The sequence below is a fragment of the Ambystoma mexicanum genome, chromosome 1p, assembly GCF_040938575.1.
Source record: "Ambystoma mexicanum isolate Mex_15411 chromosome 1p, UKY_AmexF1_1, whole genome shotgun sequence".
Classification (NCBI taxonomy): domain Eukaryota; kingdom Metazoa; phylum Chordata; class Amphibia; order Caudata; family Ambystomatidae; genus Ambystoma; species Ambystoma mexicanum.
The window spans coordinates 1,422,232,209-1,422,254,215 of NC_090921.1; the positions used below are offsets into that span (position 1 = coordinate 1,422,232,209).

The 22,007-nt window shown below is 43.2% G+C and overlaps 1 protein-coding gene across 1 annotated transcript in view; it reads right to left on the reverse strand.

Moving 5' to 3' along the window:
• LOC138558352 (serine/arginine repetitive matrix protein 2-like) overlaps positions 1–22,007 on the reverse strand; it is a 321,979-nt gene that overhangs the window by 23,195 nt on the left and 276,777 nt on the right. Inside the window, exon 7 of the mRNA XM_069642669.1 lies at positions 15,230–15,289. Within this exon, the coding sequence (XP_069498770.1) occupies positions 15,230–15,289 (60 nt within the window). The remainder of the gene's footprint in view (positions 1–15,229; positions 15,290–22,007) is intronic.

Below are 22,007 nucleotides of genomic sequence, written 5' to 3' on the forward strand. Positions count from 1 at the left end.
GAACACTGGATGTACTCTCTTCATGTAAGGAGGTAAGTACAATCTGAATGCTATAGGATTGATTTGTGATGAGATGGGAAACGGACCAATTAATCTTGGTGAAAACTTCCCTTGATGAACCCAACGGGGTAGAAACTTTGTGGACAACCATACCAATGTGCCCACTTTCCAGTTCGGGTTGGGTCCTCGGTAGCGGTCAGCATATCTTTTGTTCGAAAGGGGCTGACTTTATTTTCATGGCGGCCATCTTGGGGGAACACTAAACCGCTGAGAACAGTTCCAACGGATGATGCATCCCAGTCTCCATCGGTTCCAGTATTTCCTGGGACGGGGCATGACAGTGGCACCACGTAGAGGTATGCCTATCACCACAGGCATACCTCTTCCTAGGCATACTTCTATGTGGTGCCACAGAGATCAACATATTAATAGTCTGCACCAAGTTGCTTAATTTATTTTAATGTTTAAAGTTTGGCTTTTCACGTGTTTTGTATGTATATATTACAGTTATGGTTAAGTTGCTCAACCCATGGGAACAACACTTTTTGGACGCTTATAACTTTTCCTCTCCTGAAGAAATCCTCACTAAATTTGGCTCAAAAAGTATATGGCAGATTGATCCTGCAAGGTTTGGTGAGGTTTTATCAAGGGGGGAAAGTTATAGAGGCGGTCCCAAAATGTGTGTTTTTTTCACATAGATGCAATATAAAATATGGTTTGCTTATGCCTACAGCTCAAACCTCTAGATCAGGGGTGCACAAGTGATTTTGACAGAGGGCCGAAAGTACCTTATGTACTGCAATATGGTCTACAAGTCTTGATGGCGTTGTACAGATGATGCAGGGTGTTAACTTTCATGCTGATAGGAATATACTGTGGATGCAGAACAATGTCTTTCCTCCCATGATTGCAGTGTATGCTACAGTATGCCTGATCACACTGGCCACATTGGCACAGTTGTAATCATGTTCAGTCATGCATCTCTTGACAGAACCATGGAGGCCTGGTTGGGCATCTTACATGTTGTCATTGATGTACGGAATTGGTCCAATGTGTGGCAGTGATGTGTCATGGTCGGGTTGGTAGGTTCAGGTGGGAAGTGTTTAGCTCTGAGTGCACTGTCAACTCACTGCCCATTCCCACCCAGGTGGAGTATGCATCCCCTCCCTATTCCCACCAAGGTGGAGTATGCATCCCCCCCATTCCCAGCCTGGTGGAGTGTGCATCCCCCCCTATTCCCACCCAGGTGAAGTATGCACCCCCCCATTCCCACCCAGGTGGAGTATGCATCCCCCCATTCCCACGCAGGTGCAGTATGCATCCCACCACATAACAATCCCAATGCACTGCCATGGGCCAGTCAGGCAACTCACCAAACAGCCAGGCACGTCGTGCAGCATGTCGCTCCATGTGACGGGGTAGTGTGGAGTTACGCAGCACCATGGAATCGTGTGTTGATCCCGGATATCGGGTACAAGAATATGTGATGGTCTTAATGGAGTCACATACCATCGGCACATTGATGGAGTGGTATTGCTTGCGATTGCGGTACAACGCCTCTATGACATGAGGGACTACCAATTCAACATGGGTGCAGTGGAGGGCACCAACGCAATTGGGCATGCCTGCCAGTGCATGGAAGCCTACTTTGGTGTCGGCAATCTCCTGGGCAGTCCGTGGTAGGGATATGTGGGTGCTAGCGTGCTTCAGGAGGGCATCCAGCACTTGAGTCAGCATGTGTGAAACGAGTGGTTGTGATATACCATGCAGATGGCACACTGTGTGCTGGTAGGTGCCTGTGGCCAGGAAGTGGAGCACAGACACCACCTTTAGAAGCGTTGGGATGGCAGTCCAAATTTCTATGAGGCTGACAATGGCGTCATGTATCATGTCCACAATGGTGGTCATGGTGTCTCAGTCAAACCGGTACAGGGTGTGGATCTGCTCAGGGGTTAGATTGAATGGACTGGGTCTGATGCGATGGATTGGTGGCTGCCGACATGGTGCTACTGGCTGCACTGGTGGTAATTTCTGGGCCCGTCTCACCCTCCTTCTCCTCCTGCGTCTCCTCTGTGCTGCCTGTTGTTGTAGCTGTAGATGTTGTTGTTGCTGTTGTTGCTGTAGTTGTAGCAGTATAGGCATGTCCTCCAGCCCCATGATTGCAACAGATAGTGGTATCATTTTGGTGTGGGAAGGGGTATGGTGTGTGGGTGTACTCCTTTTATGCTGGGACAGGCTCCATTGACTCCACATGTGGTGATTGTGTGCACCTGTGGCAGTTGCCTTGACTTTTTATAGGAGTTCCGCGATGCGGCCTGTATGGCTGCCATCGTGCAGGCACTAATTACCGCCTTCGGGATGCCGGTAATTGCATGCCCGCATGAGTTGTGATGTCCTCCAATTACCAGCATCCCGGTATTAACTCCACGAAGGGGCGCGTGTACGTGCACGACCCGGTTTGAAGGGGCACGGTACGGGCGGTGGCGGTATTGGCGGGTTGTCAGGTCGTAATGGCCCGGATCCATTAACGATGCCGGTAATACCGTTCCACCTTCCTCTTTGCATTACTTCCATTCTCGTAATGAGGCCCATAGTCACCTAATAATTCTTCTTCTTTTCTGCACAGTTTAAAAAGGTGCAGCAAGGCCATGTAATACAGTTCTCTATGTTTAAAGATAAAGGAGGGGAGCTTAGAGAATGTGGAGCCCTGCGCTAATCTGGTTATGAATTCTGTAGTTGCTCCTGCTGCCGTTCTAGGGTTCCTGTGGGACAATGCCCCCAAAGTCCCATGTATTGAGATAGATAGAGGAGAAGAGGGAGCCAGAACCCTGTTAGAATGGGTTCTGTATATAATGTTTTTCACTCAATGTACTGGTGCCTCCATGGTGGGGAAATGATGAGTCTTGAGAATGTTAGATGTGCATAGTATTGGTTCTAATGGGCAAGCGGTTGCTGCGTTCTTGAGAGGTTGCCATTCACATGAGACAAAACCACAACGTGTTTCGACCAATGGGACTTTATCAAGGCTGTGATGTTGTGTAAAGGTGATGGTGCCAAATGGTGAAGTAGCGATGTGGTGGTTTGCTGTGCACGATTTGGTGGTAGTTAAAAACATGATTGGTTTGATAGTTATACATTTTCAAGTTACATTAGTACATCCAGTTGTCATGTGTATGGTACAGTGTTGTTTAGTGAATGTGGCGTGACATACATATACATATACGTGTACATAGTTAGCATAAGTAAGCATTTAAGCATGAGCCAGGTGGGTACGTATTGGCATAATGGGAAAATGCACCAAGGGCGAGAGAACGGGTGAGAATTTGTTAGAGATAGTGTGGGTATGTTGCGTACAATCCATTTATTGTAACAGATGGGTCTTACTTGACTTAAGCATGATTAATTGTGATGGGTTTGTTAAGTTTTACTAGGCTTCCTTCACAAGTTGAGGCTAAATATTTGCCAGTGTCTCATCTGGTGTGACATTGTTTTTGTAGGAGTAGTTTTGGGTTATGTCGTTGTCACGCACCTGCAGTCATGGCACTTGTGGCATTCCTGGAGGTTCTAACGCCATTAGAATGGCACTTCACGCTATCCACGTTGCTCTTTCTACGCTCTAGTCTTTGAAAGTTTCCTCACTTAATACCGCCCATCCCTTCCTTCTGTGCATTGCAACCCTTGCTGTACATTTCTGCCTATGGTTCTAACGCTCAGAAGTGCTTTCCTTCCTGTTGACTTTGCTCCGCTGATCTCTCCTGGTTTCTGCTTCCTTTGATCTGTTGCCAGTTTTGATTCCCGTCTTTGCAGGTCCCGCTCAGTTTGCTTCATCTGGCTTGCTCTTTCCTTTATGGCGTCCTCGCTTTGCCCAGCTTTTCTTTTCTCGCTTCTTTTTCTTTTTCTGTTTATTTTACTTTCGTTATGCCTTCCGTTTTCACTGTGATCGTTTCCTCCACTGATACTTGCCTTTCTGCTGTTCTCGGTACTCATACCATCAGGCTCCGACACCGCAGAGGGCTTCTCCCATCTCTCAGCCTGCGCCGTCAGTGTATCGGAGTGTGGGGAGGCTGCTGCCTGATAAAGCCCGCCTACTGGACCCGGCAGAGTAGCTGTTCCTTCCATCTCACTGCCCGTGCAGCCCAGGTCAACGGAGCGTGGGGAGCCAGATGCATTTACCCACCCTCCAGTTCTTTCCATGTTGTTTTGCCACTAAAGGGCTTGTGCTCTTCCATTTCTGGAAGAACAAATTGTACTCTCCTGGACTGAGTCCACTATCCAGACGGCGAGTATGAACGAATTACGTTGGTCCCCTACCACTGCAAGATATCTGGGCATTACAATGGCGCCAGACAAACAAACTTTGCTTGCCAATAACTATACCCCATACTTGACACAATTGGAATGTAAACTCAACGCATGGATCAAGCTGCCACTGTCCCTGTATGGTCGCATCTCCCTACTGAAAATGCTGGTAGTACCAAATCTACTATAGCTATTCAATGGCATTCTGATCTCGTCGGGCAGGAAATTCTTTGATACACTACAAAAACTCACCACGTGATTCGTCTGGGGTGGTCAAACGCCCAGGTTAAGCTGGTCTAAACTATGCAAGAATTACGACAAAGGCGGCCTGGTTGCCCTGGCCTCCAGCTATACTATTATGCAGCACAGGCTCACTTCGCAAAGTACTGGTCCAACACTGAGGAACAGTTTGCGCACATACATGCAGAAAAATTTGCAGCGTCCCCTGTGGAACTCAAAAGCATGATATTCCCCAAGGTACCAAGTACAAACATCATGGGACCCTGAAAAACAAGCAAAGGTCGGAACCCTGTTTCCAGAAGGACGGTTCCTCAAGGCATTAGAGATCCAAAACAGAGCAGGAAAGGGTTTATTCACAATACTACATTACCAAAGGCTAAAAGCTTCCTGCAAGAAAAAGTGGCCAACTTTTCCGAGTGCTCCTCCAACCCACAAATTCCTAACTGAAATCCTTACAGAAGATGGTTTTGTGGGCAGTGTCTCGATGCTATACAGAATAACTCAGTCCAACACGCCATCCAAGAACAACAGTAAAACCAAATGGAAAAAAGACCTGAACATCCAACTAGACGAACAATGGACAAACTATTGCAGATATACGAAGACCATCTCCCTATGCGCAAACTTTAGACTTATCCAATTCAAAATCCTGAACCAGCTGCATATTACACCCAAACAAATCTCCAAATTTGACCCCTCTAAACCCCAATCATGCCCCAAATGCGGCAGCCTCAACGCATTAGCCATACACATGTACTGGGACTGGCCACCAATAAAGCGATTCTGGAACGAAGTGGCAAAGACAATGAACGATATATTAAATACAAACATTACAGTCACACCGCGGAAATACCTACTGGGAGACATAGGGAAGGCATCAGTCAAAACCCGCAGACTGTTTGCAGTGGGTAGAGCAGTAGCCAAAAAGAACATCCTCAAGAAATGGAAATCAAAAGATTCCCCCGACACACCAAGGCTGGTTACAGTAATTGATTAACACACAAGAAAGCGAAGAAACTTATGTCCGAGGGGTCCAGTCTACCTCAAGACCAAAAGACATATGGGCTCCCCTCAGAACATTCCTGGAGGCAGTGAAAGACAAGACAAAGCCTACACAAGCTGGAATATCCCCAGTATGACCCTATCTGTCCTGCCCCCTCTCTCCCTCTCCCCTAACCCCCAGACCTCAAATGTTGCTCTAACAGCTTAACTATATACCTATGTCATACATATATGCTGTACGTATGTACGTGAATCATGTCCTTCCTGCATTGCTAACATGCCAGTATTAAATAAAGTGTTTTTTAAAAATTGGACTCTCCTGGAGTATTCTTATACCCAAAGCAAGTACGCTCAAGGAGGCACACCGGATCAATCTGCACAAAGAGGTTTTTTCTGCCACTGACTTTTTCCTCTTTTTGGCGTCCTCAGGAAGGGGCCCTTTGCTGGCCTCATTGTATTAAGGCGGCATAGTGGCTTCTATCTGAGGGAGGCTGTATCTCTTCCAGAAAAAGCGGTCCACTCAGAAGAAGAAGAGCAAGAGCCTTCCATCCTCATCAGAAGAATCAGGTGAGGAGGAGGGGGACTTGTCAGAATTGAGTGAAAGACTGGAAGAGGTTTATAGTTTTGACAGTTGTACGGGCACATGTTTTCCAAAGCAGTACTTCTGTTTGGGTAGTATGTGTCAATTAAATAGTTTTTTCACAAGCCCTTGCTGTTGGGATCATTTATGGCTATTGTTTCTATCACCTGGTAGGATTTTAGTACTCTTTTTCGGGATGAACCTAGACCAAGGTTTAGCCAGACAATGTGTTCAGATTTGCCATATATGGCTGTACCTGTTAAACGGTCTGCAGTTTTGTAGTACCCGCATTCTCATTGGGAGAACATTTTTATACCGAAGCTGTGCAATTTTTTTTACAGTGCTTTGTCAGATGATATGTCATCCCAGAAGTCTTTTAGCTCTGTTTTGTCAGATTTGGGGAGCTAGGCTGTGACAGGTCTGGCCGGGGAGGATAGCTCAGGGGAAATGCATTTGTCTTGGAAGCAAGAAAATGCATAGCAACACTGGTTTGAATCCCGGTCTTGCACTTTGAAACAGGGGAATTGCCTGTTACACTGTGTCTAACAGAAGACATCAAGCTATTTACTTGTCCTTTTTTGCAAACTGGTCTAGGGAAGCCAAAGCAAAATTTGATGTAGTATTTACCTTTGTTTTTATATCTACATCGGCAGTATTTGCCACACTTATGATTTTGGAATCACAAGATTTGTGTATGTAGGTCACTATCTGTGGCTTCTGAAGGGATGTCGCAGGTAATGTATTTTTCAATAAACTGTAAAACAGTGGCATCACTGTCATGGCCAAATTTTGGAGCATCTTTTATCCACAAAAGCATGTGGATGTGTGGTTCTCCTCTGGATTAATATTCTTTTCTCCAAAAGAAGTGTTCCACTTCTCCGAGCAGATGGTTAGTTTTATTGCAGATGAAGGGCAGCATAGCAATGAAGCGATGGTAAAAGTACCTTGACTCATTGACAGGGCCAAGAGAACACCGTTCTCCAGGTGTTTTTATATCTATTTCATCTTTATTTTAGTGTGCTGTGTGTAAGAAGTCTTACAAGTCATCCCATGCATACTCTGCACAACTTAAAGTAACAAACCATGTGTGTGGACCTAGGTTCCTCAACATACAACGTAGATCAGCGTGACGTTGGAACCAGTATTTTTTTGTAACATGCATGTTTGCCAAGAGATTTGTGATACTTGACTGCAAAACTTCATCTTTGTCTTTTATTTATTTAAGCAGTTGTGTAGTGGACATGTTTAAAAAGTTAGAGCCTGTTTTTAATTCGTATGCAACTCCATAACAAAGAGTTGCTAGTTGACTAGTGGAACATGTATTCTACATTTTGTCTGAATCTGGGGTCTTCAGAATACATTCGTATAGAGCGATATTCTAATGCACTAATTTGGGTGGACATTTCATCATATCTTCCTCCTTTCCCTGTATGAAAGAGTAGAGGAAAATAACCTGCTTCTGCACTTTTTTCCCATACTCTCATTGGGGATCCTTTGGCTTGACACATTTGATATGCTTCTAATGCATCTTCAATGGTCTCTTTGTAGTGTAGTGTGTGAATTGTATACTGGACTAAAATGTTGGCTGCAGTAACAGGATGTACACGTTCAAATGGGCCAATTGCTGGTAAATCTTGCATTATTTGGGTGGTTTCTCTTAAGGTTTCCTCTATGTATATATCTTTGTAGTATTCATTGTTTTCTTTCAGATATTGTAGGGCTTGTTTAACTTTGTTTAAATCGACTAGTTGTTGCCAAATTGTTTTGTCTTTTGTTGGTGCACCATTAACCAGTACAATCAACTATTGATCTATTGGCTGTTGTACTCCTAGAGTTTCTACATTTCTTTAAGATCTAATGGCAAATATGATACATTGCCGCAGATGCCCTTTACTAACCCAGATGGAGGTAATTTGGCTGTTTTTGGTTGAAGCTGTATTATAGCTTGAAATGGGTGTAATGTTTGGATTATAATGCTTTCATAAAAGTTCAATTGTTGGAGAGCCTTTGGAAGTGGGCATATTTCCAAGTTATAAATGATAGCACGTGACAGCATTTGGTTATTGTCAAGCTTTGTTTCGCCATACGTGCAAACTATTGAGGGGTCAGTTATTTTGTATTTATTTTCTGCTGTTAGATATAAAGCTAATTGGAGCAATTGGGATTCCACACTGTCCAATATTTTGTAGGCCATATCTACTATTTGTGTGCTCTTTTTATAAAAATGTTCTGCGACAACAGACACATACTTGGTCTGGTATTTCAGCAGATGTATTTTGAAACTTAGCTATTTCTTTTTTTGTGTGCGTTTGTTAGGAGGTTGGTGTTTGTGAGGTTTTCAGTAATGTTTTCCGAAGTTACTGAATTTACTAAGTCAAGTTCATTTCCAAAGTATTTACTTTGGATGTGCTCTATTTTTTAAAGGAGTTCTTTGGCTGTTCCAAGTAAGAGAATGTTATTTAAATGTTGCAGTTCTAGAGCCTGAGGTTTTGCATAATAAAGTCTATGCACAAGATTCCGTATAACGGAATCGTGTGTTGCTAACATTTGGATGTGTTGGAAGGTTCTTTTGCAAGCATTTCCTAAAATGCAGGCTAATGAATGTCCTCAGAGTACAGTGTGGCTGCGCACTGGACAAGAGTCCCTGGTTTGTAAAGTTTTGGTTTTACATTTGTCTGCTAGTTTCATTTAGTGATTGAGGAATTGTTGTAAAGATTTAACTGCTTGTTTGCGCACATTACACATTGAGCTGCATCTCCATTTGTACACTGGACGGTTTGTGTGGGTGAAAGGAATATTTGCTTGAAGGTAAGTTTGGGACATTTTTACTATAAGAGTTTCTTTTGCCATAATGGTGTCTCCTGCCATTTCATACCCTTGGCCATCACTGTCAATGGCAACTGTTATTTTTTCTTATTTATAAGCATCTTCATTGAAAAATGGTTCAGTGCTGCTTTTGTGAATCCATTCACCTTCACAGAAGTTTGAAAAGGTATCTATATTGACATTGTGCATGCATATATGTACTTTTTGTAATTTATTAATTAATTTAGTTAGTGGTTTCATTCTGTTTGATATTAATATACACAATGTTCTCTTTAGTAGAAAGATGTTGTCAATTAGAGCTTCGAGGATTAGTCTGCTGCAGTAGTTTTTAAGTGCAGATCGTGACTTTTCAGCTTTTGCTATAAGATTATGGTAGGCCATTCCAGTACTGGGCAGCTTTACCAGAAAACTTTTTTCACCTTTTTTTTTTAACATGAATCTACGAACTCCCAGACAGTGGAAGTTAGCCACTCTAGAGGGGCGAGTTGATGTTCTTCTGACTATTCTTTCAATGAGATAGGGTAGAGCTGCGTTATTCAGACATTTTACCGTTAGCGAAACTGTTTTGAAGAGGATCCTATCGCAAATTTTAAGCCAGTGATGATCTCTTCTCGTGTTAGATACATGTTCTCTAGTTGGTAGGTTCAAGGCCGTTCTAAGGGCATTGTTTTGTAGTATCTGGATTTTATTAGTGATGTATTTATTGGCTCCCAGATATAGGGCATTGCAATAGTCGAGTTTGGATAGTATTAGGGCAGTTAGCTTGTGTTAGAAATTGTCTCCATGATCTAATAAGTTTACAGGTATAAGTGGTGGATGAAGCCAGAGAGTTTAATTGTTTTCGCAAGGTTAAGGTAGAGTCAAGATAGAAGCCTAGCATCTTCACTTCTTTGGCTACTGTAATTGTGTTGCCATTGATGTTGAAGGTGGAATAATTATTGTCAAGTTTTTTTAGATTGGCGGTGGAGCCCAGTATCAGGATCTCTGTTTTATCGTTGTTCAAGCAGAGGCCATGAGTTGCCATCCATGCCTGAATGAGGATGTATATTTCATTTACCAAGGCTGTATCAGAAGTGAAATTGCCCAAAAGGGGAATGAGGATCTGGGTGTCATCTGCATAGTTAGTGTAGGCAGTGCCTTAAGTGGCACTACAAATCGAGCCGGGGCTCATCGAGGGGGCGTGGCCTAACAGCGGGGATCTTGATGGCCCGTTAGGCCACGCCCCCTTGACGAGCCCGGGCTCAATGGGCTACTGCCACCCCTGCCAGGCAGCCTTTCGTAGAGATTAGCACCCTCTCCCCTCTGGGGGAGAGGGTGCTCATCCCTGCATTTATTTTGTGTAGGCTTGCCTGGCAGGGGACAGTGCCTGCCTATTCAGCCTTAATGGTGGTGCTGCCCCTCGTCAGTTGGGGAGGGGCAGCACCACCATTAAGGCTGAAAGGGTGAGGCCACTGGAAGCAGAGGCCTTTTTCCTAAATACTGAAACTCGCGCGAATGCACGGCAGCTCCAGTATTTACAAAGCAAGGCCTCTGCTTTCAGTGGCCTCACGTTTTTTCCATAATGGTGGCGCCGGCCGACGGGAATCTCTTGATTAAAGGGATGCTTCACAGGTGCGGCGCCAACATTATGGCTGAAAGGCATTTTTTTCTGTAGCCTGAAGCTCTCGCAAACGAGCGAGCACTTCAGGCTGTAGAAAAAAATGCCTTTTCGTGTAGTGGCCGGGGCTGCCAGGGGAGATTACTGGGCCCCGGCAGGGCCCCGCCTCAAAACGAAATTTCGGAGCCTGCCGGGGCCCAGCCCCGCAAGGCCCCGGCCCACTTAAAGCCCTGAGTGTAGGTGACACCCAGTCTGTCCAATTTGTCAAATAGGGACATGGTAAATACATTATACATAGTGGGCAAAACACAAGAGCCTTGTGGCATGCCACATGTTGTCTGAATTGGTTCTGCCGATGCCGAGGTGGAGAAAACTCGCATAGTCCTTTTGTCTAGGAATGACTGGACCCAGGCTGTGGCTTTGCTCGAGAAGTGGGCAGCCGATGGCAGGTGTTTCCATAAGACTGCGTGGTCCACCAGGTCAAAGGCTGCCAACAGATCAAGGAGGAGCAGCAAGGCAGTGTTTCCTTTGTCGTTAAAATTAAGGCTGTCTCAGTACCATGTTGTGGTCTGAATCCAGATTGACGGTAGCCCAAGAGCTGGTTAGTCTCAAGATAGTTCTGAATTTGAAGATAGTCTACTCTATCAATTATCTTGAGGAGGAAGGGGACTGTGGTAATGGGCCTATAGTTAGTGGGAATGGACGGGTCTTGTGTTTGTTTCTTGAGAAGAGGGAAAACCCAAGACTCTTTTAAGTTGCTTGGGACAGTATTGGATGAGAATGAAGCATTAATTAGTTTAGAGATGAAAGGGGCTAAATCTCTTGCAGCATCCTTAATTATTTGGGCAGGGCAATTGTCACCTTTACATTTAGAAGGATGTATGGAAGGGATCATTTTTTCAGTTTGTGCAATAGATATTTTGGTGAATTTAAATGGTGCTGGACCAGGCGTGTCGTTCGTAGGGCCTGTAGTTGGTGTCTCGGTAGAGAGCAAGGAATCTTTTTTTTGGCAATTTTAATTTGCAAAGTTGTTATTTTGTTGGCTAAGGCGTTCTGGATGCTGGTGCACCATTGTTTGTCTTTGGGTAAGTTAACAGGTGGAGGAATGGGTGATTCTAATTCCCGAAGGATCACGAACAGGTCCTTAGTGTTGGAGCTGGCCTTTGAGATTCTTTCGTTGAAGAGATCTTTTTTCGTGCAGATAATTTTTTTTTTGTAGTTGATAGCCAGGTGTTTTAGTTGCAATTTGTTTTCATCTGTCTGGGAGTGTCGCCATAGAGTTTATAGTTTTCTTATTTGCATTCTCAGTTCTTTAAGGTGGGGGGTAAACGAAGCGTTGAGGTGTGCCTGCTGTGCACTCTTGCGTAGTTTAAGAGGCGCAATGGTGTCAAGGGCCTTGGTTATAATCTTGTTGTAGAGATCCATAAGTAGATCAGGATCTGAGTTACTTGAGAGAGCATTAAAAGCAGGAAGGAGGAGTGGTAAAAGTTTGTTAGGTGTAATTATTTTTTCTCGATCTAGTGGGGAGAGGAGGTGCCATAGTTTTATCTTTGGCTATTTGTTTGTCTAAAGTTAGGGCGAAGTGAATTAGATGGTGGTCAGTCCATGGTTGGGGGGTAATTTTAGTAATGGCGGTGGGACAGTTCAAGGTGGCTACCCAGTTGAAGGTCCTTCCTTTGTCATGAGTTGGAGAGAGGACTTTTTGGGATAGGCCATGTTCAGCGAGCATTGTTGCTATTGCATGAGCTTGTTTGTCCTCTGGATCATTGAATCCTAGGTTAAAGTCACCCAGAATAGGTATTTGACAGGAGTCTTTAGCATTATTTGCTAGGAGGCTGGATAGGTCCTCTTCGAAAGTGCTGATGGGTCCTGGTGGCCTGTATATTAGGTAGATAGTTAAGGTACGGCAGTGGGATATGGGCAGTTTGGCAGTTAGTAGTTCACATGATTTTAGTGGGGGTGGAGTTGAAAGTCTTAGGGCGAGGTTGGATTTAGCTATAATGGCCAAGCCACCTCCTCTGGCATTAAGTCTATCCATTCTGATTAATTGATAATTATCAGGTATAGCTAGTGTGAGGGCTGGGCCCGTTGCCTCATGCAGCCAGGTTTCCGTAACAGCTAGGAAGTCCAGGTCATCAGAGGTTAGGACATCGGCTATTTCTGTGGCATGAGCCACTACATATCTGGCATTAATCAGTGCTCCAGATACTGTGGTTATGTTAGGTTGTTCCGTAGAGGCTAGAGTATGTTGGTTGAATTTAGCACATGATGATGTCGTTGGAATAGGGGCTTGCTCAAGATACAGGGAGTTATTTTTGTAACTGGAGCAGGGCTTAAGGTGATTGTCATTATTAGTTCTAGGCTCATAGAGGTTGGAGAGTATAGCTCGAGGCCTAGTGTTTCTGTCAGATGTAGGACAGGGTACATGTTTGGGACATGGTTAGGTAAATTGTTGGTAAAGTGAGCAGCAGCAGAAAGGACACCAGAGTCTTTCTAGCGAGTGTCGTTTTTAGTTAGGAGTGGATAGTTTAGGTGTGGCAGTAGAGTAGAGTCTTGGGGACTGGTCGCTCAGTGTTTAACAGGGTATGCTAGTCTGACCTAATAGGGCAGTAGTAACTTGAAATAGGCTAGACTGACATGGGTATAGAAGTTGCAGTTTTTAAGTAGGCTAGTCTAACATATGTAAGATAAGTGAGAATCTAAGTAGCCAAGTCTTATCATAAAACAGGGCAAGTACACATTTTAAGACGGCTAGTCTGGCATAGGTAGTGTAGTTGTACAGCAAAGTCATTAGGTTCAAATCTACGTTCAACATCTAGATTCAACATAAACAGGGCAAATGCAGTGGTAGCATTGGTAGCATTAGTGCCATTAAAATCATTAATAGGCAGAGAAATCAGGTCCAGCATAAGCAGGGCAAGTACATTGGTAACATTGGCATCATTAATCTTCTGAATAGGCTAGACTGGTATAAGTTTTAGATCAGAAATAGGCGAGTTCAGAGCTAATTCTAGTATGTAACATATAACCATGCATATTCGTTTTATGCTAGTTTGGAATAGGCTAGTCCAACCTAGGCCTTGGTCAACATAAATAGGGTTAACCAGACATTGTGCATTTGGCTATAAAAGCGGAACAACTAGTGAGTCATACATTTGAGCACATAGGCAGAGTGGGTTAGCTTAGCTTAGTAGTGATAACTGGTACTGGGAAGGTTCATACAGTTAGATAGGTCATCTTAAAAAAAAAGGTTCCTGCTGCGTGTTTAATGCAGCCCAGGTGAGCTGTAGAGTTAACGTAAAAGGTACACCATAGGCCAGTTAGGAGGTGTTTAATTTATGGTCATTTGGATCCGGAGCAGTGGGTATGTGCCGTTAGTTTCAAAGTGCCGTCTTGGACATACGTTGCTAATCTTAGCAATAGTACTCTTATGCAGATAGTATAAGTAGACAATAAGTATGGTGTTAATGCTGGTGAATGTTTGTACTCACACACATGTTCTGCTCATGATAGTTTCCAGAGAGCTCGAGGAGACTGGAGATTCTGTAGAATTTCGTAGGAAGGATCGAGTCCAGTTACAGAGGAGAGGGCTCCCAGAGTGAACAGGGGCAAACAGGGCCTTAGATGGACTTTGGAAGGTAGGCTGCCTCTTCCGCCTGCCGGCGGATGGATGTTGACAAATGGTTACTTAGCAACCTAGAGGACGCCAGCCTCGTTGTGGCACTGCATCACGCCCGACATTTTGTTTCTGAAATCATTGTGAGCACTGATGCTTGCACAAGGACCCGGACTGCAGGTGGGTGAAATGGGGCTGCAGACAGGATGGGGTAAGAGTGTACATGTTGTGTGAAATTAGTGGCATGGGTTGAAAAATGAAAGGGGCATCGATCGCCACTAACTGCTCGTGGCAGTAGGTGCTGATTAATCCTCTGTGTGGATCAAGTCCGATGCTTCTCCTAAGAAGATCCTCCGGTTCGGGTTGGTGGGGGCTCCTGCCCTCGCCACCTGGCTGGCTGGTTGGAAATGATGTCACGTCTGGGGCAATCAGTTCATTAGTAGGTCTGCTTTTCTTTGTACATTTATTTTTACTTTTAGTTTCTGTAAGAGGGGCGTTAACTTTTTTAGTTGCGGCTGGTTTCGTTTTGTTGAGTGAGGTTACCAGCTTTTTAGTTTTAATGTTTTCTATAAATTGTTTTAGAGTTGGATGACTATATGGCTTGCTTTTATTCTTATCTGCTCTACTTCTCTTTCTTTTCTGCGGAGTTGCTTTTTAGTAGGCATTTTGTTGTGTCTGTTGGGAAAAAATAAAGTTTTGGTTTGAAAGTTGTGAAATGTATATGCCTGTGTGATTGTAGAAATGAATAGAGAGCTGTTTTATTGTGAAGTGGCATATTAGGTGTGGTTGGGAAGGTTGGAAGAGTAACAGTCTTTAGAGGTGTGATGGGTTTGGGGTAGTGAGGTGGAGAGTGGTGGTGTGATTGAATAATTAGAAACATTGTGATGTTTTGAGGAAAACAGTGGGTGTAATGGTGGTGTTCAGATGGGAATAGAAAGAGTTTGAAAGGTGCAATATAATGAGTTAGAGTGAAATAAATGTTGATTGGAAAAGAATACTCTGGGCTAATATATAGTAGAAGTATATTGTTACAATTACAGAAGTATATATGCTACATTAATGTACTTACTTTGTAGGATGTAAAGGGTATTCTTTGTTTGGCAGCTGGTTTCGGCAATCTTCTTCTTTCCTGTAATTGTAAAAGAAAGTTAGTGGGTATATGTGGTCATGGTGAAATAATGTTAGCAAGTCAGGTTGTTATTTATGAAGGTAGGATGAGTTCTTGGGAAAAAGAGTTCATAAAGTTGTGTTATAGATGATGTACTAGAGTGCGTTAACTATGTTTCTTGAAGAATTGGAATGTAGGTAGTTGTGTTTTGGACCTTGGAAGGAACAGGGCAAACATGGGTGTGGGGAAAAAGTGCATATCTAAGTTATTTTTGTGCTGCTAGTTTTAATAGAGGAAGTAGTCTGTTTGTGGTGTAATATATTTGTATTCTGTTGCAGTGTTTTTAAAGAATAGGGAAACAGTGGCCTAGTGGTAATGAAATGGGGGATTGTTGTTGCAGCAGTGTTTGGTGTGTTATAATACAGATTGGGAAAGAAGAGTGCTTTATATGTAAGGTGACGTGTTCTATATAGATACTTTGGCACTATACAGATAGGTGTGAGCAGATGACGAATGATGGCAGTGTAAAGAATGTAATGAGTGAGGTTGTAAAGTGTGACATTTATATTGAATGAAAAATGGAAAATGCTGACCTTTTAAAAAAGTTTCTTTTTAGGAGTATTTCCATGAAAGTTAAGAAATGCATAAGTGCATTTACAGGAGCTCTGTGTAGAATTTGCTTGTAAAAGAAAATAAAAGCAGATGGAAAAGATGTGTAGAACTTGGTTTGTGTACATTTAATACGTTGGCAGTACATGCATACTTGCCAACATAATCCATTCCAATCTGTAGGTGCTTATGTAGTCCGAGTATGTTTGTTTGCGCTCTTGCACTTTCCCGTTATAAAACCTGGACTATAAATTCCAGATTGCAGGAAAAAAACAGGACTGGATAAGCACCTAGAGATTGGAATAGGTCATGTTAGCAAGTATGCATGTATCCACATACCAAATGCCACTTACAAATGTTGTAGACATGTTTTGCATCTGCTTTTTCTTTCTTTTAGGAAAAAGTTACACACAGTGCTGCTATAAATGCACATATGCTTTTTTTAAACATTCATGAAAATGCTCCTAAAAGGAAACATTTTTAAACGCACAGAATTGTATATTTTTCATTAGATATAAATGTCACATTTTTGAATATTCCATTCCAGACCTGTTTTTTTTCTTTGCAATGTGGGATTAGTAGTCTGAGTTTTATAATGGAAGAAGTGAAATTACAAGTCAGAGAATGCAAAGAAAAAAATGAAGACTTGATAAGCACCTACAAATTGGAATGGATCATGTCGGCAGGTATGCATGTGCTGCCAACATATTAAACTTGCACACACATATTGCTACTTAAAAACGGTTCTACAAATGTTTTGCATCTGCTTTTTCCTTCTGATACAAAAAAGGTTACACACAGTGCTGCTATAAATGGACATATGATTTATTTCACTTGCATCAAATTGCTTCTAAAAAGATTTTTGCATGGAGTTTGCTGGAGTGGTTAAAAAAGAGAATATGCTTATTGAGAATTGTATTACTGGGTAAGTAGCAGGAACCCTCTATATATATATTTGTAAAATAGTTGCAGAAAATACTTTAAAAAATATAAGCATGCCTGCACTATGTATTGTTTGATGCAGATGTTGTTGAACCTGGAAATAGAAATGTTGGAGAGTTTGACAGTAGTTTCTGATGCCGATGGCTGTGATTACAGGAGATATGTACTCTCAGAGCTCAAGCGTACATCTGAATTATTGAACTGAGATGACAGGGAAAATGCTGACCGTTTTAAAAATGTTTCTTTTTATGAGTAGTTTCATGAAAGTTAAGAAATGCATAAGTGCATTTATAGGAGCTCTGTCTGCAATTTGTTTGTAAAATAAAATAAAAGCAGATGGAAAAGATTTGTAGCCCTTGCTTCTACAGACACTGGGGGATCAGCATATCAGGTTTCCTATGTGTGGTGTACAGGAAGTGAGGGTAGCAGGAGTTTTGTTTGGGGAGAGAACTGAAGACGACTATGGCTATGTCTTTGAGGAGGCAGAATGTATGTATTTTAGGGTACTCTTGTATCCATTGGCTGAAGGTCTGTTGCAGCAGTATTCAAACTGTGGGGCGCGATGCCCCGTGGGGCCACAGCCTCATGTCCAGGAGGTCTCACACCCACAGTCCGAAAGGATGAAAACACTTTTATTTTGTCTAGAATATAGAGTCTTGAATCCAGACTAAAAAAAATAACCAAACAAAATCATGGCAACAGGGGTGTAAAATAGGAAAGAATATTATGCGCCATGTAGACAGGGTCAACATTACCTTGAGGCTTTTGGTTTTACCTGGTATAAGAGAAGCTAATTGTGTGTTTCTCAGTAGACATTTTCATATCAACATCTTCAGCTTGTGCCCAAATTTTGTGGATTTAAACCACTCAACGATGACAGCAATGTGTGTGTGTGTGTGTGTGTGTGTGTGTGTGTGTGTGTGTGATCATGCCACTGATATCAGTATTAACTTCGTTAGGGATGATAATTTTATGGAAATAGGTTCTATATACAGCTCCCCACAACACAAGGCCCATACATTGAATCCTGCCTGCCCACCTTCCAAAACACAAAACTCATTACTGGCATCCTGCCTTCCCACCACAACTCTCTGACCCTTAACACAAAACTTATATTTTTAATCCCAAGTTTGGCGATACTTCCCATTGAAGTAAAATCATCTTCCAAGGATCACACATTGTAGAAAAACAGTGATGCCTGGATATGGACCCAATCCCCACTTTAGAAACTTGAAAAACATAGATTTGCTGCTCTAACAATACAACTGTGTGTTGATGTTTGAATTTAAAGAGCTACAATAATACTCGGTTTTCATCGGATTCTTGATATTCCAAACCATGGTAAATAGCTGTGGCTGTTTAAAAGTATATTTAATACTGTTCTCTTTGGGTAAAATGGTCATCATACCCTGCGCACTTGTGACATACTGCAACATTCCATTCAGCCTCTAAATTCTAGTAATATTGGGATTTGTTTCTTAGCATTCTGCATGTTAGTGGCATTCTCAGTTATTATAACATAAATGGATCACAGAGAAATACAGCAGCTGTTACCGATGTCCAGTAAAAGAATACCATGCCTTCCCCCTGTACCCCCCCCCACGTGCCAATTACAAACTGTTTGAATTTTTACCCAATTTTTTAAAGTGTGCTGTACAAAGCACCATTTTAACCCATTATTTAAAAAAAAAACTGGTGGGGGATACCCTCCCTGAATCCCCCTGATTGGTTCAGGCTCCCTCGCTACGCTCGGTCACTATGGCATATCGGGGAAATATTTATGCACCTCCACTTAATAAATTGACCAGCCACCACCGGCCTTGGGACTGTTTGGAGAACAAGGAGGGAGAGACCAGGGACTGTGGTGGGGACAGGCTGGGGAGGGGGAGCCATGTGATAGTGGTGGAATCAGAGAGAGGGGAGCCCAGGGACTTTGGTGGGAGCAGGTGGGGGAGCCCAGACACTATAATGGGAGCACGGTGACAGTGCACGATAGTTGATAGTTATAAGAACTTACTATCCATTTGGCATTTTTTGGGGGGCCCGGCCTGCCTACATTTTGCTCTGGTGGGCCCTGGTCTATTGTGAGCACTGTGGATTGGCTGAATTTGAAGTGTCATGGTATGGAGTGCAAGAAATAAAGTGGGCGGAATTCCTCCTGTTTTGTAAGACTATGGTTAACTTGAAACATCCAGATATTTTTGTTGTTCATTGTGGAGGGAACAGGTTGGGCTGCATTACCAGAATTTCATTGCAGGGAGGATAGCTCAGGGCAGCGTGTTTGTCTCGGAACCAAGACAATGCTGTGCAACACAGGTTTGAATCCCGAACCCGTGCTTAGAAACTACTTGTTGGTATTAAGCACATTATAAATAAAATTAAAATTAAATAAATGATGGATACATTTGGAAAGTTGATGGAAATGTTTGCAAATAAAAAAAAATGTTTTTCTCAGATTGTTCAGAGACTAACATGAATGCGTTCGAATTTATTTTGTCCTCAAATGGAAAAAGCAATGTGCAATGTGAGTAAAGTTGCATGTGCTTTTTTGGGAGCTGTTGGCATGACATCTTTTCATAATGAAAACATCAATTTTGACATTGTCAACATTTCTCAAAGAGATGGAGTGCATCTAACTGATGTGGGAAATCAGATTGTTCTGGAAAACGTTCAAAATGCATTGAAGCAGTTTTTGTGAACACAAAGTATGGATTCAAGTATTCGTTAGATATTGCATTAAATAAAAAGGAAAAACAGACAAAAAAACTAGAAGCATGTTTAATGAAAGTTGCAAAAAATAATGAATCTTTGTTAGATTAGTATATAAAACAAAACAATCAAAAAAATATTTAAAGGTAAAAATGACATTAAAAAGTTTCTTTTAAGAGCCACCATTTTTGCACCAAAAATAATTAAAATGATTTCCATTTCTCCACCCCGCGCTTGAAATGTGTCCAATGTCCATGGACTATCGTGCTGTCTGCAGACTATGCAGGCTGCAAAGGGGCCTGTGATTTCTTTTTTCTGTTCTATCTTTTAACTGTCAGAGGTAGCTCCTAAAGGAACCATTTTGTATTTTTTTTGTGGCTTTTTTTGTGTTTTCTTAGGAGAGGCAAGGTAAGGTGTGGGAGGGAAGGAGCACCAACCACAGAGACTGTGGGCAAGGTGAACAGAGGAAGATGTTGGGCGGGCATTAAATTTAAGGCAGGTGGCTGTGTTTCTCATGCTCCTTGAATGTGGCCTCGAAAGCACTATGAAACAGCTCCCACCACAGATCAGTGCTTCGCAGTACAAACATAGCACTGTGACCCCCAAAGGTAAGGATCAACAGCTTTCTATATGGCCTGTGAGGCAGCCGATGGGAGCCTCTGCCCCAAAGGAGTATCCTTTGTGGTAACAGGAGTGGTTGAGGATGATGGGGTGCAAGGTGTCCACCTATTTCTCCCTGAGAAAAGGTACCACCTTTCTCAGAGCAACTAGGCAGTTGGATTTGATGTGGCGCCACATGGAGGTGGTCCCGTAGGAGCACAGCCCAGGTTTCCGTGACTGAGTGCCGGCACTCAGTGCATCTTAACTTGCCTGCCCAAGCCTTTGGTACATACCCAACTGCAGTGAAGAAAAAAAACACCCAGGTCTTACTCCGGTTGCTGGATATAGGGACTTTCACTACCTCATCTTCATCTTTCTCTTGATCCTCATCTGTTTGTCCGCGCCTGTTTCCCTGTCCAGGCCCTCCAGATGGTGGTGGTGGCTGGGGAAGAGGAATGGCCATAGCAGATGCATGATAGACATTTTCCAAGGTGGTCTGCAAAGCAGGTGTCACTCTTGATGCTCTTTCGTGGATAGCCTGATTGAGAACAAGGAAAAGTAATGGGTGGGTCCCTTTAGAGGAACTGTCCACGGACAGTTGCGCTGTCTGCGGACAACCGAGTCGCAAATAGGCCTTGAAAAGTTGTGAAAAGTTGCCAGATCAACCAATAATAGGTTTAGGTACAAGTTCAAGAACTTCATCCATGACTGTGCAGTGCCCCGTCATTCTATGGGAACGGAAATTAAAGGAAGTGCCAGACATTCCCTCGCTCTCAAGGGGTACCAATTCTATGACTCCTGCTATAAAAGCAGACAGACCTCTTACGACAGGGGAGCATCCAGAGACAGCAAAGGTCCAGAAGCTGGGTGGTCGGGTGATCTTTGAAGAAAAGGGCAGCTTTAACACTGCGCCACGACATGTTAGTCCCAATGGATAGTAGTTTAGTGTTGCCACACCTTGATAAACAGGGAGAGCCTTCCTTCCACCGGAGTAAAATGGACAAAGTCCAGTTCACAGTGGTTTAGCATTAATGGTTGATGCTGGACCAACAGAGGAAGCAAAACCTCCTCTGTTGGCCCCTATGTCTCTAACTTGGCTTGGAGGACGGGGCTGCTGCTACTTGCCTGGAGGCACCTGGCTCTTGCCATAGTGGGCAAAGGAGGTGAAAGGCAAAAAAGAAAAACCCTTTATAACATATGTAGATGGCTATTCTGCAGAAAGGCCTAGACATGTTGCTGTGGCATTGGAGGCTTGTAATTTCTTTAGGGATTTGTCATCCTTCACCCTAAACAGCTTATTCTCATTAAAGGGCATATCCAAAAGCATTGACTGGACATCAGGTGCAACACCTGAGGTCCTCACTAATGAGTATCTCCTCAGGAGGGACCAGGTGCCCATTGCATGAGCCACAAAATCAGCCAGGCCCAAGTGCAACAACTGGAGTGCCAACTCTCCATTCATTACTCTTATAGAGTTAAAACCTTCATTCATCTCTTCTGTTGGCAGGTTCTCTGCCTCACCCGAGATCACACTCCATAGACCAAATGTGTAATTGGCTAGGGGCCAAGTGGCACTGACAGTCCTCAAAGCTAGACTACCCACTGCAAAGATCTTGTAGCCTATAGAATCCAACTTCTTTCTCTCCGGGTCTGGAGGCAAGGAGGGAAAAAGTGTGTACTTTAAACCTGGAGTATCGGCCTGCTCCACCAAACTCTCCAGCAACAGATGTGTGCAAAGGAAGCATGGATCTGAGAGGGCAAGGCAATCCTTCTTGGCAAGGTCCCGGTCCACCTTAGGGATCGAAGCTGGATTCTCACAAGCAGCTAAGACATTATCAGGTTCAATGGTAACAGGGTCTCCCATTGAAGACCCTCATCC